The 12,960-nt window shown below is 36.7% G+C and overlaps 1 protein-coding gene across 4 annotated transcripts in view; it reads left to right on the top strand.

The window, feature by feature from the left end:
• cad (carbamoyl-phosphate synthetase 2, aspartate transcarbamylase, and dihydroorotase) overlaps window positions 1–12,960 on the top strand; it is a 113,031-nt gene that overhangs the window by 71,680 nt on the left and 28,391 nt on the right. For all 4 annotated transcript variants that reach the window (XM_039748999.1, XM_039749000.1, XM_039749001.1 and 1 more), the window contains exons 32-34: window positions 1,150–1,340; window positions 1,531–1,671; window positions 8,739–8,855. In XM_039748999.1, the coding sequence (XP_039604933.1) occupies window positions 1,150–1,340; window positions 1,531–1,671; window positions 8,739–8,855 (449 nt within the window). The remainder of the gene's footprint in view (window positions 1–1,149; window positions 1,341–1,530; window positions 1,672–8,738; window positions 8,856–12,960) is intronic.

Raw genomic sequence — 12,960 nt, forward strand, 5'->3', positions numbered from 1 at the left:
GCATTTGCTTCATATGGAAATAAAAATGATTTGTTTGACTGAATTAAGTGATTTGTTTGAATGAATTAATAATTCATTTGAAATTATTTTTTTCCTGACGCCTACGGGGTTCCATCCTAGATCAATTTCACTGTCCTTAATGGCAAACGATTTCTGAGATATTTTGCAAATTGCCATCTTTTAAGCAACGTTGTTAACCCACTCAGTTTGAGCCTCTTTTGCTTCACTTGTGATGTACTGACCATGCCCACACGCTGTAATCAATACTATTATGTTAAATGAGACACTGAATGCATGGACTCTCAAGGCGTGTGTTTGATTTTTTTTGAGTGAGTGACATACTTGATAATTTCAGCTCACACATCATTAGAACAACAATTAAGATATTATTGTAGACAGTACATATCGCGCATTCTTAGTGTGTGTAAGAACTTTCTCAGTGGTTCATCTACTCACATAGTAAACAAATACTGTATATACAGTAGTTTTACAGTTACTTAGTGGTTTTACTTAACTAGGGTGTTCTTAAATGGATGATTAATAAATACTTGAAAAGGTATATTTTGTATTGTTGTAAATCCAGTATGTATAGCTTTTTTTCTTTGATTTTCATATTGACACTTCAGAACATTATAGTTTCAACTTTTCGCTGTGCTGTTTACTAATGCCAGATGATCCCATATTAGTGAGGCTATAAAAAAGTTCAATGACAGTCCATTACTTTTACTTGTTTTAACTTGTTTTATAATTGTGTTCAACATGTTTTTAGTTATAGGATTTTTTTTTCTGTGCTTCAGACTAAAACAACAAAACAAGCTATGCATTGACCATTCAGTCTACATTATTATCCTATACTGTGTTTATATTCCTTCTAGATTGTTGTGCTTCACATGTTAGACTTGTTTCTTAATCTCCATAAATATTAAGTAGATTGCCCAATAACAAACTGGGTTTAGCCCAAGAAGAGGTATCCATGAGCTTCTTAAATAAGTACAGATATGTGACTCAACTATACATGCTGGAGTTAATGGGATAGATATTTGTATATAACTTGAAAAAATTATATTGCTTTTTTTCGCACATTTTTTTGTAATTTGAAACATAAAAAAAGTGTTTTGTTATTGTTCATATCAAATGTTTGTTTTGTAGCGCCTCATACCGTAGAGGAAAAGGATGGGAGGAACCCCCCACCAGGATACCCAGGCTTGGAAACAATGCTCCCTTTGCTGCTCAATGCCATCCATGAAGGACGACTAACTGTTGATGACATAATCAAGCGCATGTATGAGAATCCTCTGCGCATTTTCTCTCTGCCTGCCCAAGAGAACACTTATGTGGAGGTATTGTCCTTTATTTTCTGTTTTAAAATGAGAAAACTATGCTATGCTCTACAAGTATACATTTTTTTTTGTTGAATTTATTTTGAGATTATGTTGTTGTATCTTGAAACATCTGATCTTCACCTTGAGTAGCAGATTTTCGAAGACAATTGAGTATGCTTTTTTATGTTTGTGTGTATTATTTATTCAGGTGGATTTGGAACATGAATGGGTCATCCCAAGCCACATGCAATTTACAAAATCGAAATGGACTCCTTTTGAAGGAATGAAAGTAAAGGGGAAAGTCCGGAGGGTAGTACTGCGAGGTGAGGTTGCCTACATAGATGGCCAGGTATGGTTAATTATTTAATATCTATAAATAAAATTAAAAAATGTTTTTGTTTCTGCTGTTGATACATTGTAATTGATGTTCGCAAGTAAAAAAAAAAATAGCTTATTATCATGTTTGTCATTTTTATTCAGATAATTTGGCCAGACAAGTAATGATGATATTTAACATCCTTTATATATTCCATTTTTATTATAATAATATAATTTTTGCTAAGGATTATGCTTTTTTTATGGATATCTAAATATTTTGTATTGGTTTCAAATTAAGTTAGTAAAAAAATTCTCAAAGTCAGCAATAAAAGCAACAGCTCTATAAGTAACACTTAATATTTTGTGTTTAGACACCTTCTGTATAGATTTTGATTGTTTGTATACTTGGGAAATCTCAGGTTAATTTATCTTGTGTGTAGCAATTACAAATGCTGTATAGAATAAACCCAGATTTGATGTCAGTCTAAAAGGAATTACAATGTAATGTCTGAATACTTTTCAAGTTAGTATGTTTGTAAGTTATTTAGTTGTGGCTCCTTCACCCAAGATCCATATCCTGGGGATTACAACTGGTGGGTTCTGCAACTCTAGCTAACAGCAAGCCATCAATCAAGCTGCTTTTGTATGACTGAGTTTACTGCCGGTGCTATTGAATTCAGTGGACATGTACACAAATTTGTTGAAAAATGTGACAAAGTCTGTACACTGCAGATTGTAGTGTGTACTGACTGTTTATCGTCATTAGTTAGAGCTGCTACAAATTAATCCATTTAAATAATGGTTGGCTTCTTTCAAAAGTGTAAAGGAAAAAAAACTGAAAACGCCAAAGGAAAAGTAATTGAAATTCAGTTGAAAAGAAAAATTTGGTAGTTTGATGTGTGTGTTCATATTTGCTGAAGTGTGCTATAAATTGAAACTGTCGTAATCCGAGACCCACTTGTACATATTAAACATGCTGACAATTCATCTTGTATAACATTAGCATGAAACATGACAACATAGTTAAAATATATAATTAACATAAGACAATCATTTTGAGAATATGAATAAATAAAAATACTACTTCTTGTTCTTGGGGTAATGATTCGGTTCAAGAATGAAGTGAATGAGATCTGCAACTTGTACATGGGTAATGGTTCAATGTATGCTCAGTTCAGTCAATGAACTGTTTATATAAAAAAAAAAGTAATAACGCTGAATGCAAGTAACTTAATATATTTACAAGGTCCAATTCTGTATGACTGATTTGTTGAATGGTCAAAGGGACACTAATGTATTTGTTTAATGTTATATGTATATATTTGTTTAAAACAATTCTGGTAATTGTATAAAACAAAAAAATACATTCAAATATGAATGTGTTCCTGTATGATAAGCAAGAGAATCATCAGAGACAGAGTTCTTGTTTGTCAGTAAATGATTCAGTTTAAAATTAAAAGAATCTTCAGTAAAAAGAATTAGAGTCATGAATCAGAGAAATGGTACTTGTACATCCTCTTTAACAGCTACCTGCTAAATGAAAGAAACTGACAACATGACACCTGCACCATAGCACTTTTGTTGAGCTCTGATGAATCAATTCATATGACTCATTCAAAAAGAACAAATAATGTTTTGTCTGGATATATTGCAATTGTTACTTTTTTTTGATTGTATGTACAGCTGTAACACAGTCAGGTTATATGACCTACTCAGGGTCACATGGTGCGTTAAACTGAATTGGCATCTTTCAGCATTGCCTTGAGCTTCAGGGCTACACATATACCAATGATACATTTTTTCAACTTGCTGTTTTATATTTTTAGTGAGTATTTTTTGAAGATTCTGAAAGAAAAAATATTAAACATAAAAACGTGAACCCAGAGACCTAGTACCAGTGACTGATAGTTGTTGTAAAGTGTTGTATTATCAAAAAGATTTATTACTACATAAAACAATACATCATGTGGACTGTTAATACAAATCTTCACAGGCAGACCAGTGAATAAGAACCTGCTGTATTAATTTAATGTGTTCACCCTAGTAGTAGTGTTTGGTGTGAGCTAACTTAAAAAAAGTAATGGATGTTTAAGATTTCCAAATTTGCGCAATTTAAAGTAAATTTACAGTATATAAGGCATAATTTTTATTTACTGTGTCATTTCACCACCTTTGATTATTCTGTTACATCCTTTTTGTTAATGTTTTTAATAAATTGGAAATCACTTTGGTTGACAGTTACTGAACTTGTTTATCCATCTAGTTTATGTGCTACTCAAAAATAGGCTTCCATAACACATCAGTTCCTTAAATTCCCAGGTGCTGCACACTATATGAGGTACAGTTAAAAATAAAACTTATGCAGTCTTTTTATTTACAATAATCTAAATACATTTTAGATTGCCTTATACCAGGGGTGGGCAAACCTTTTGGCTCAGGGGCCACATTGACTTTTATAATTTGACAGATGGGCCAGGTCAGCACTAGATGCATACATATCAAACATAAAAAAGGCATTATAGTGTTAATATTTACATTCACTTTTTAGTGGGAACAGTGTTGTTGATCACCCTTTTTTGCCAGTGCATCGAAGTCTGGTGTTAGTTTTGTTGTGGCAATTCTCAGAACAGATCTGAGGTGTTCATCGCTCAACTGGGATCTGTGGGGTGCTTTGTTGGTGTTCATCACACTAAAAGTCTGTTCACACACATACGCAGAGCCAAACAACACCAGCATCCTCTTTGCCATCCTCTGGATGCTAGGAAATTTGGCTGCGCTTGATGAAGCATAAAACTCATCCAGTTTAAGAGAGTTGAACTTCTCCTTTAAGACGGTGTCACATTGGAGATCAATCAGTTCCAACTGCAACTCCTGTGGCGCCGTTTCAGGGTCCTGTGTGAAGGGACATGACACCAGCTGAAGTGACTTATAAATTTTTCCAAAATCAGAGAACCGACGGCAGAATTCTCCATGCAGGTCGTCCAGTGATTTCCTGTATTTTTTCACAAGTCGAGGAGCCTCTTTCAGCGCAGCCAGTGTGGGGAAATGAACGAATGACTTGTTTGACATTTGCTTTGAGAATAAAGCTAGCTTGGTTTTGAAGGCTCTGATGTTTGTGTACATTTCATGAACAAACTAGTCCCTTGTAGCTTCACGTTCAGCTCATTCACGTGTGTCAGTATGTCCAGCAAAAGCTAAATCACTCAGCTCAGAAAATCGTCAGCTTTCTCAAGTAGCTCCAAAAATGAGATAACCACCTGTTTGAGCTCCCACACTCGTCGACATACTTTCCCCAAACTTAACCAGCGGACATTGGAGTGGTAAAGCAAGTCCTGGTGATCAGAGTCAATTTCTTCAAGAAACTTAACAAACTGACGATGCTGAAGTCCCCTCGCTCGAATAAACTTAACGAGTTTTACAACTGACTTCACTACGTAGTCAAGCTGCAATACTGATTTACAAAGTGCTTCCTGGTAGATTAGGCAGTGTAAGAAAATTACCTCCTGCTCAGGGATGTCCTCCTTCACCCTCTCCTGGATTTTTTTGAGCAAACCAATGTTTTTTCCAGTTAGATTTGGCGATCCATCTGTGGTAACGTTGGCGAGCGTACTCCAAGGTAGCTTGTGCCTATTGATGACCCCCGACACGCTGTCATACAAGTCCTCTCCCCGCGTTTTTCCCCTTTAGGGATTCCATGGCCAAAAACTCCTCTGTTATCTCAAAATTGTCATTAATCCCTCTGATAAAAATTAAAAGCTGAGAGGTGTCCTTTATGTCATTACTTTCGTCCAGTGCCCAGGAATATAATGTAAATGACTCTGCTTTTTTGTTTAACTTGCTAGCTTAAGTTTTCGCCAATTAGCTCGACACGGCAAGTCACTGTCCTCCATGATAAGCTAATTTTTTCAAATTTGTTCTTGCTCTCAGGACACAAGATACCCGCTGTCTCTACTATGCACTCTTTGAGAAACTCCCCTTCAGAGAAAGGCTTGCTTTTCTTTGCTAATTTGAATGCCAGCACATAACTTGCCTTCGTGCTTGATTCTTGGATGGTAGTTTGTCGGATAAAGGTGTTTTGCTGAGCCTGCAAACTAGCTGCCAACCTCTGCGCGGTAGCCATCCGTTCTTGCGTTGACTGGTTGTTAGCGTAATTAGCATGCTTGGTGAAAAAAGTGACGGCTGATGTTGTATTCCTTTAAAACCGCACCGGTTTCTTGGCAAATAAGACATACAGCTTTTGACCGGACTTCAGTGAAAAAGTATTTAGTTGTCCATTCCTTATTAAACACTCGGGACCCGCTGTCGACTTTTCTTTTCTTTGGTCCACTCATTGTTGCAGATGGATGCAGAGTAGTAACAGAGAGTAACCCGGGCTCTGCAAAATCAAGTCAATGTATCACTGTGCCTAATGTGCCATCTGGTGGAATGCCAGGCATTACAGGACAAGGTCAAATGAATGCAGTCCTAGTTATGATATGATTTGATTTGGGCAATTTTGTACCAATCTTCGGCGGGCCGGATTAAAAAGACCAACGGGCTGGATATGGCCCGCAGGTCGTAGTTTGCCCACCCCTGCCTTGTACTTTTAAATAGCAAGATTTCTATTACCCGAAGTTTAGGGAAATCTCCCTAAACTTTATCTAGTCTTAATGTTTACTTTTACAACACTTTTTATTTTACCTACACTTTTTACATTTAATCTGTGAGGACAATCAGTGTACCTGTATGTGCATAGTAAATAAATAAGGCAGTGTATGTACTGTAGTGTGGCATGTAAGATGAGGTGTTGCCACAAAAAGCAGCAAATTATAAAGTAGACACCTTTGAATAATTTTATGGTGGATAGTCTAATGACCTTAAATTTTGTGCTGTTTTCATAAATGTTTCTTATTATTTAGAAAAAATAATGAAACCAGCCTTTGTTAAAAAAAAAAAAAAAAAAAGTGTGTTGCTTTACCAGCATTTTAATTTGTTTCATCAAATTTGTTTCTCCAAACAGACTACAAGCCAAATATGTAATCTCACCCACTTCATAACACAATTAGTTGGTTGAGAAACCCAGGGTTTCACTTCTCTATGTGGAACACTAAAATTCAAAGTATAATAAAAGAGAATGTACAAATGTGTTTATATACTGTACCTGTTATATTTAGAGAAACTTATCATTAGCCAGCAATAGGGACAGCAGTGTTGGAGTTTAAGACCTAATGATGTATTTGAACACAAGAAAAATGAGTGGGGTATGTAAGTAAAAGCAATACTGTGTTTGTCATATCTACAGCCAGAAAGATTTTGGTGGTTTGAGGGAGTGTAAGTTAAAAGCTATGAAGGGAAGAAAATTGTTGATTTTAATGGCAATAAAAATGTTTGTGTGAATATTGTAGCTAAGTAGTAACTACATAAAATATTAAAATGCATACATCTTAATTTTCACTGTTCATGTTTACGCAGAAAGTAAGGGTTTTCTTAGTATGTAACGCTAGTAAGATAATAAATAAGGTGACTGGGTTGAAGATTGGTCACTTACTACACTGATCGACTTAATTCCCTTCTGTTTTTGTGATGTCACTAATGGTCCTTTAAAAATGTTAGTTTTTTGGAAAAAAAAAAAACCTTTACAGGGAAAATTATGTAATTTTGTAAACTCTTGATTTAACAGATTAATAAAATTAATAGGTACCATGTAAAAGTGAATGCAGATTATAGTAATATAATTCAGAGCACATTTCTTCTCCATAGCATTCTTAAGGTTTAAGTTGCATTTTATAAATTGAATATGACTGGTTAAAACATAGAGGCTAAGCTTTGAATTGAAGAGATTTTTTTCAATTTATTCAGTCATTCTGAAATAAATGCTTGCTGAATTGTAGATCTGCTGTATTCATGCAAGTTTTCCAAATAGTCCAACTTTATTTTAAAGTCCAGCTAAATTTGCTTTGTAAGTTGGTGAGTCAGTGACACAGCACCTGAATGAAAAGATAAAGACGCTTCAAAGTCTGTGGAAGTGTTTCTTGTTAAAATCTTGTGCTTGGAAATTACTGTTCATGTTAGTGTATAGAAATAGATTTAAGAAATCTAGCGTTGTCATGACAATTTTTTAAAAATGATCTGAATTGTTTTGAGTTTTAGCTATAAGATATACCTAAAAAGTAAATAGTGTGCAAAGCCTTACACCTTGACAAATTTATGCCATTTTTGTTATTAAATTTGTTTTAGATTATATTATCTGCATCAGAAATTTAAAAAAAAAATTCACACCAAGCCATGTTTGATTTAATGTTTATATTTACAGACAGCTTTCCATGACAAGGATTCTCAAACACTGTCCTGGGGACCCACTGTGGCTGCAGATTTTTGTTCCAACCAGCTTCTGTTTTTAATTGGACTCCTGGGCTAATTATGTGAACTGTTATTTCCAAGATTCTGTGTTTTAGGAACAACATAGAAATTAGAAAACTAAGTTTGGTAATAAAAAAACAAATTATTAAAATGTACTAAGCAGTTATTTGGGAATAATGTATATTTTCTTTTTAATAGTATTTTCATCCTGATTTTCATTCTACCTTTCCAAGTGTTCTAAATGTTTGTTTCATTATTTACTAATTAGTGGTTTTGATGCTAAAGTAGTTGCAGCCTTTCATGATTCCGTGTTTGCCTAGGTGTCTCCTCTGCTCGTTTTTAATTGTCATTATTAAGTTACAAAGAAGAGAGCAGACTGCATTGACAAAGGGCAAAATATAATGAAATCAACAAAAGAGGGTTAATCATTTAAATTTATAGTAAAAATAGAAAGATTTCTAAATGTCTTATACATTTAAAAATCATGTTGCTGTGCTTTTCTGAATGTAGAATAATAGAAGAATGAAAAATAAGCTAATAATTAAACGAGATGTCAATATTATCAGTTGTTGTCACTGATTATGAATCTGGTTGGAACAACAACCACAGTGGGCCCCCAGGACCGACATTGAGATTCCCTGTTTTGTGAAATGCAAACAGTTGCATTGTGCTTGTAGCACTCTCCTTTGTTCGGTTTCAGAGCTCTCTGTTAATCATAGACATTGTCTGTTGTAATGACATGCTACACTTTATTCACAGATTTTGGTGCCTCCAGGTTATGGTCAAGATGTGAGGAAGTGGCCACAAGTGATAACCTCTCCTCCTCCTCCTCCTCCTCTTCCATCATCTGTTCTTCCAGTTAAAGAAATTGTTAAGGTAATAGGTTATACTATCATAAAGATATCTTCATTTTCAGTTTTAAAGGCATCTGTCTGCTTCAGATTCACTGATATTTAACAAAGAAATATAACATTTGTTTTCCATAGAAATGGTTTTCTATTCAGAGTTCTCAAGCAGCATGATTCAATGACAGTACAAAACATAGCCTTTTGTTTTAGTATTTGTATGTATGTGTATCAGGAATTGCAGAATCACATACAGTACTGTACTTGAGAGTTTGAGTTATATTATTGTAGGTAATATGTAGTATGTGTTTGGTCTTAAAATTATGCAATTATTGCTTTTTCTTCAAATGTCTTGCATGCCTTAACTAGTAATATACCCTAAAAATATTTAAAACACTCCATTCCTTTATGACAATAAACCTCTACTGCTTTCTATCTGCCTTTTTTATCAGCATGTGAAATAGTTTTTATATAAACTGCTCAAAAAAATTAAAGGAACACTTTGAAAACACATCAGATCTCAATGGGAAAAAGAAATCCTCCTGGATATCTATACTGATATAGACTGGGTAATGTGTTAGGAACGAAAGGATGCCACATCGTTTGATGGAAATGAAAATGATCAACCTACAGAGCCCTGAATTCAAAGACGCTCCAAAAATCAAAGTGAAAAAATTATGTGGCAGGCTAGTCCATTTTGCCAAAATTTAATTGCAGCAACTCAAAATTGTACGCAGTAGTTTGTATGGCCACTGTGTTCTTGTATACATGCCTGACAACATCGGTGCATGCTCCTAATGAGACGACAGATGGTGTTGTGGGGGATCTCCTCCCAGATCTCGACCAGGGCATCACTGAGCTCCTGGACAGTCTGAGGTGCAACCTGGTGGCATTGGATGGACCAAAACATAATGTCCCAGAGGTGTTCTATTGGATTTAGGTCAGGAAAGTGTGGAGGCCAGTCAATGGTATCAATTCCTTCATCCTCCAGGAACTGCCTGCATACTCTCACCACATGAGGCCAGGAATTGTCGTGCACCAGGAGCCACTGCACCAGCATAGGGTCTGACAATGGGTCCAAGGATTTCATCCTGATACCTAATGGCAGCCAAGGTGCCTTTGTCAAGCCTGTAGCGGTCTGTGTGACCCTCCATGGATATGCCTCCCCAGACAATCATTAACCCACCACCAAACTGCTCATGCTGAATGATGTTACAGGCAGCATAATGTTCTCCATGGCTTCTCCAGACCCTTTCACTTCTGTCACGTGCTCAGGTGAACCTTCTCTCATCTGTGAAAGCACAGGGCACCAGTGGTGCATCTGCCAATTCTGGTATTCTATGGCGAATGCCAATCGAGCTGCATGCTGCTGGGCAGTGAGCTCAGGGCCCATTAGAGGACATGGGGCCCTTGGGTCACCCTCATGAAGTCTTTCTGGTTGTTTGGTCAGAGACATTCACACCAGTGGCCTGTTGGAGGTCATTTTGTAGGGCTCTGACAGTGCTCATCCTGTTCTGCTTTTCCCAAAGGAGCAGATACCGGTCCTGCTAATGGGTTAAGAACCTTCTATGGCCCTGTCTAGCTCTTCTACAGTAACTGCTTGTCTCCTGGAATCTCCTCCATGCCCTTGAGACTGTCCTAGAAGACACAGCAAACCTTCTGGCAATGGTACATATTGATGTGCCATTCTGGAGAAGTTGGACTACCTGTGCAACTTCTGTAGGGTCCAGGTATCACCTCATGGTACCAGTAGTGACACTGACTGTAGCCAAATGTGAAACTAGTGAAGAAACAGTCAGAAAAGATGAGGAGGGAAAAATGTCAGTGGCCTCCACCTGTTAAACCATTCCTGTTTTGGGGGTCCATCTCATTGTTGCCCCTCTACCGCACCTGTTGTTAATTTCATTAACACCAAAGCAGCTGAAACTGATTAACAACCTCCTCTGCTACTTAACTGACCAGATCAATATCCCAGAAATTTCATTGACTTGATGCTATACTCTCATTAAAAAGTGTTCCTTTAATTTTTTTGAGCAGTATATTTGAGTCTAGATGACAAGATTGAAGTTTTAAGTATGTATTGTTTAACTATTTTCATAAACTTTAAAACCGCCTGTACTTTTACATCTGTTGTTATAAGAGTATTAGCATTACCAATTATGTCATTTTGTTCCAATCAGTAGCATAGTGTTTTGTGCTTCTGCCTCACAGCTCAAAGACACAAGAGTTCAAATTGTGGTACTCTAACTGTATGTGTGAAATTTGCACGTTCTGTCCACATCTGGTCAGGTTTTGTTTTGGGTACTTCAGTTTCCTTCCCACATTCTAAATACATTTGTGAGTATAAAAATGGCCTAGAGCTAGGGGATACAACTGATAGTTTTGTGAAAGTGTTCAGACCCTTGACTTTCAGCACTATTTATTGTACTGCAGATTTAATTTTAAAATCGATTGCCATTTTTGAACATCAGTCTACACTCAGTATCCCATAATAAGAAAGTGAACATGTTTTCAGAATGGTTTGTAAATGTATTAAAAATCAAAAATCGAAATCTCTAATATAGATATAGATAGATCTCTCTATCTATCTCATACTTCTGTAACTTGATTGGAGTCCACCTGTGGCAAACACATCTGGGTATATAAGATCCCACAAATCACAATAAAGTCCAAGGAGCTCTATAGACACCCACGATAAAATTGGTACATATAGAGATCAGGGAAAGGATATAAAATAATTTCTAAAGCTTTGAGTGTTACCAAGAGCAGAATGACCTCAATAACTGTGAAATGGAACAAGTTTTGAACCACTGGCACACTTCCTGCAGTTGGCCACCTGGCCAAAATGAGTGACCGGGAAAAAAATGTATAACTCTGTACAAGCTTTGCACAGCTGAATTTGGGCAGTTTGTCATATTCTTCCTGTCAGATCCTCTCTGAATTGTTGATTTTTAGTACATTTTCAAAACTTTCTCAAAACTTTTTCACTTTGTCATTATAGGTTATTGGGTGGTGTGTTTGGAAAAAATGTAACCATTTAAAATGAAATCTACAAAAAATTTTGTAGAAAGTAGAAAGAAATATGAATACTGTCAGAATACACTGTACGGGTTAATAAAGTTTTGTTCTTGCACTACATCCAGTGCATGTGGGAGTGCTTATAGCTCCTTTTCCCAGACATAAACTTAATTGGGTTTCAGAAAATGGATGAATAGAACTGTTTCTTTCTGAGCATATGTGCTTCCAATAAAAACAAAGACTAGAACAAAGTATGTGGTTATGTTAATTTGTTTGTAATCCAGCATAAGGCCTTACTGTGCAAAAGAAATATATATACACACACACACACACACAGTTAGTCCTCGGGTTACGGACCTACGACTTACGAGCAGGGCCGCAGCTGCGAAGCATGCGCCTCAGTAACTGCCGCTCCGTCATCTTTGGCCTGGGGATACTGCAAGCGGTGGCTGGACTGAGGCTGGAGGCGGGCAGTTTCGCTGCTCACGCAGTGTAGTGTCCCTCGGGCGGCTCCCGGCGGCAAGCAGTTTCACTGCCCGCCCACCACACACGGCTGCCCTGTTCGTTCTAGGTGGGCGGTTGGTAATGCTGCAAGCAGTGACCCGGTTGTGGCTGAATGGAGGCCGTTGAGGGTAAATGAGGTGGTGGGGAGTAGCATTGTAGTGTGCCTCAGATGGCTGCCTGTTGAATTGTGGCCGTGGTTGGCGATTCAGTACCCGCTTTTGGCCGCACCGTATTCATTCTCGGTGGGCAGACGCTTCAGGCAGCATGCTGTCGTGGAGGTGACTGTAAGGTGGGCTGGTGATAAACCGACCCTCGCTGCCCCCATTTATTCTCAATAGCAAGCACACTTGTAAGTAGTGTGTTAAAGAAGTAATGAAAAAGAAAAGGAAACATTTTAATAATAACGTAACATGATTGACATTTGATGCTGTCATATATATATATATATATATATATATATATATATATATATATATATATATATATATATATATATATAATATATATATACACACATATAAACCTATATATATATATGTGCACAAAACTACGCTTTTATCAAGGCTTCCGTCGGGTAGTCTTTTGAAATGAAATTTTCCTCCAATCAGTCGTAG

Source organism: Polypterus senegalus, chromosome 3 (assembly GCF_016835505.1).
Source record: "Polypterus senegalus isolate Bchr_013 chromosome 3, ASM1683550v1, whole genome shotgun sequence".
NCBI classification, from domain to species: Eukaryota; Metazoa; Chordata; class Cladistia; order Polypteriformes; family Polypteridae; genus Polypterus; species Polypterus senegalus.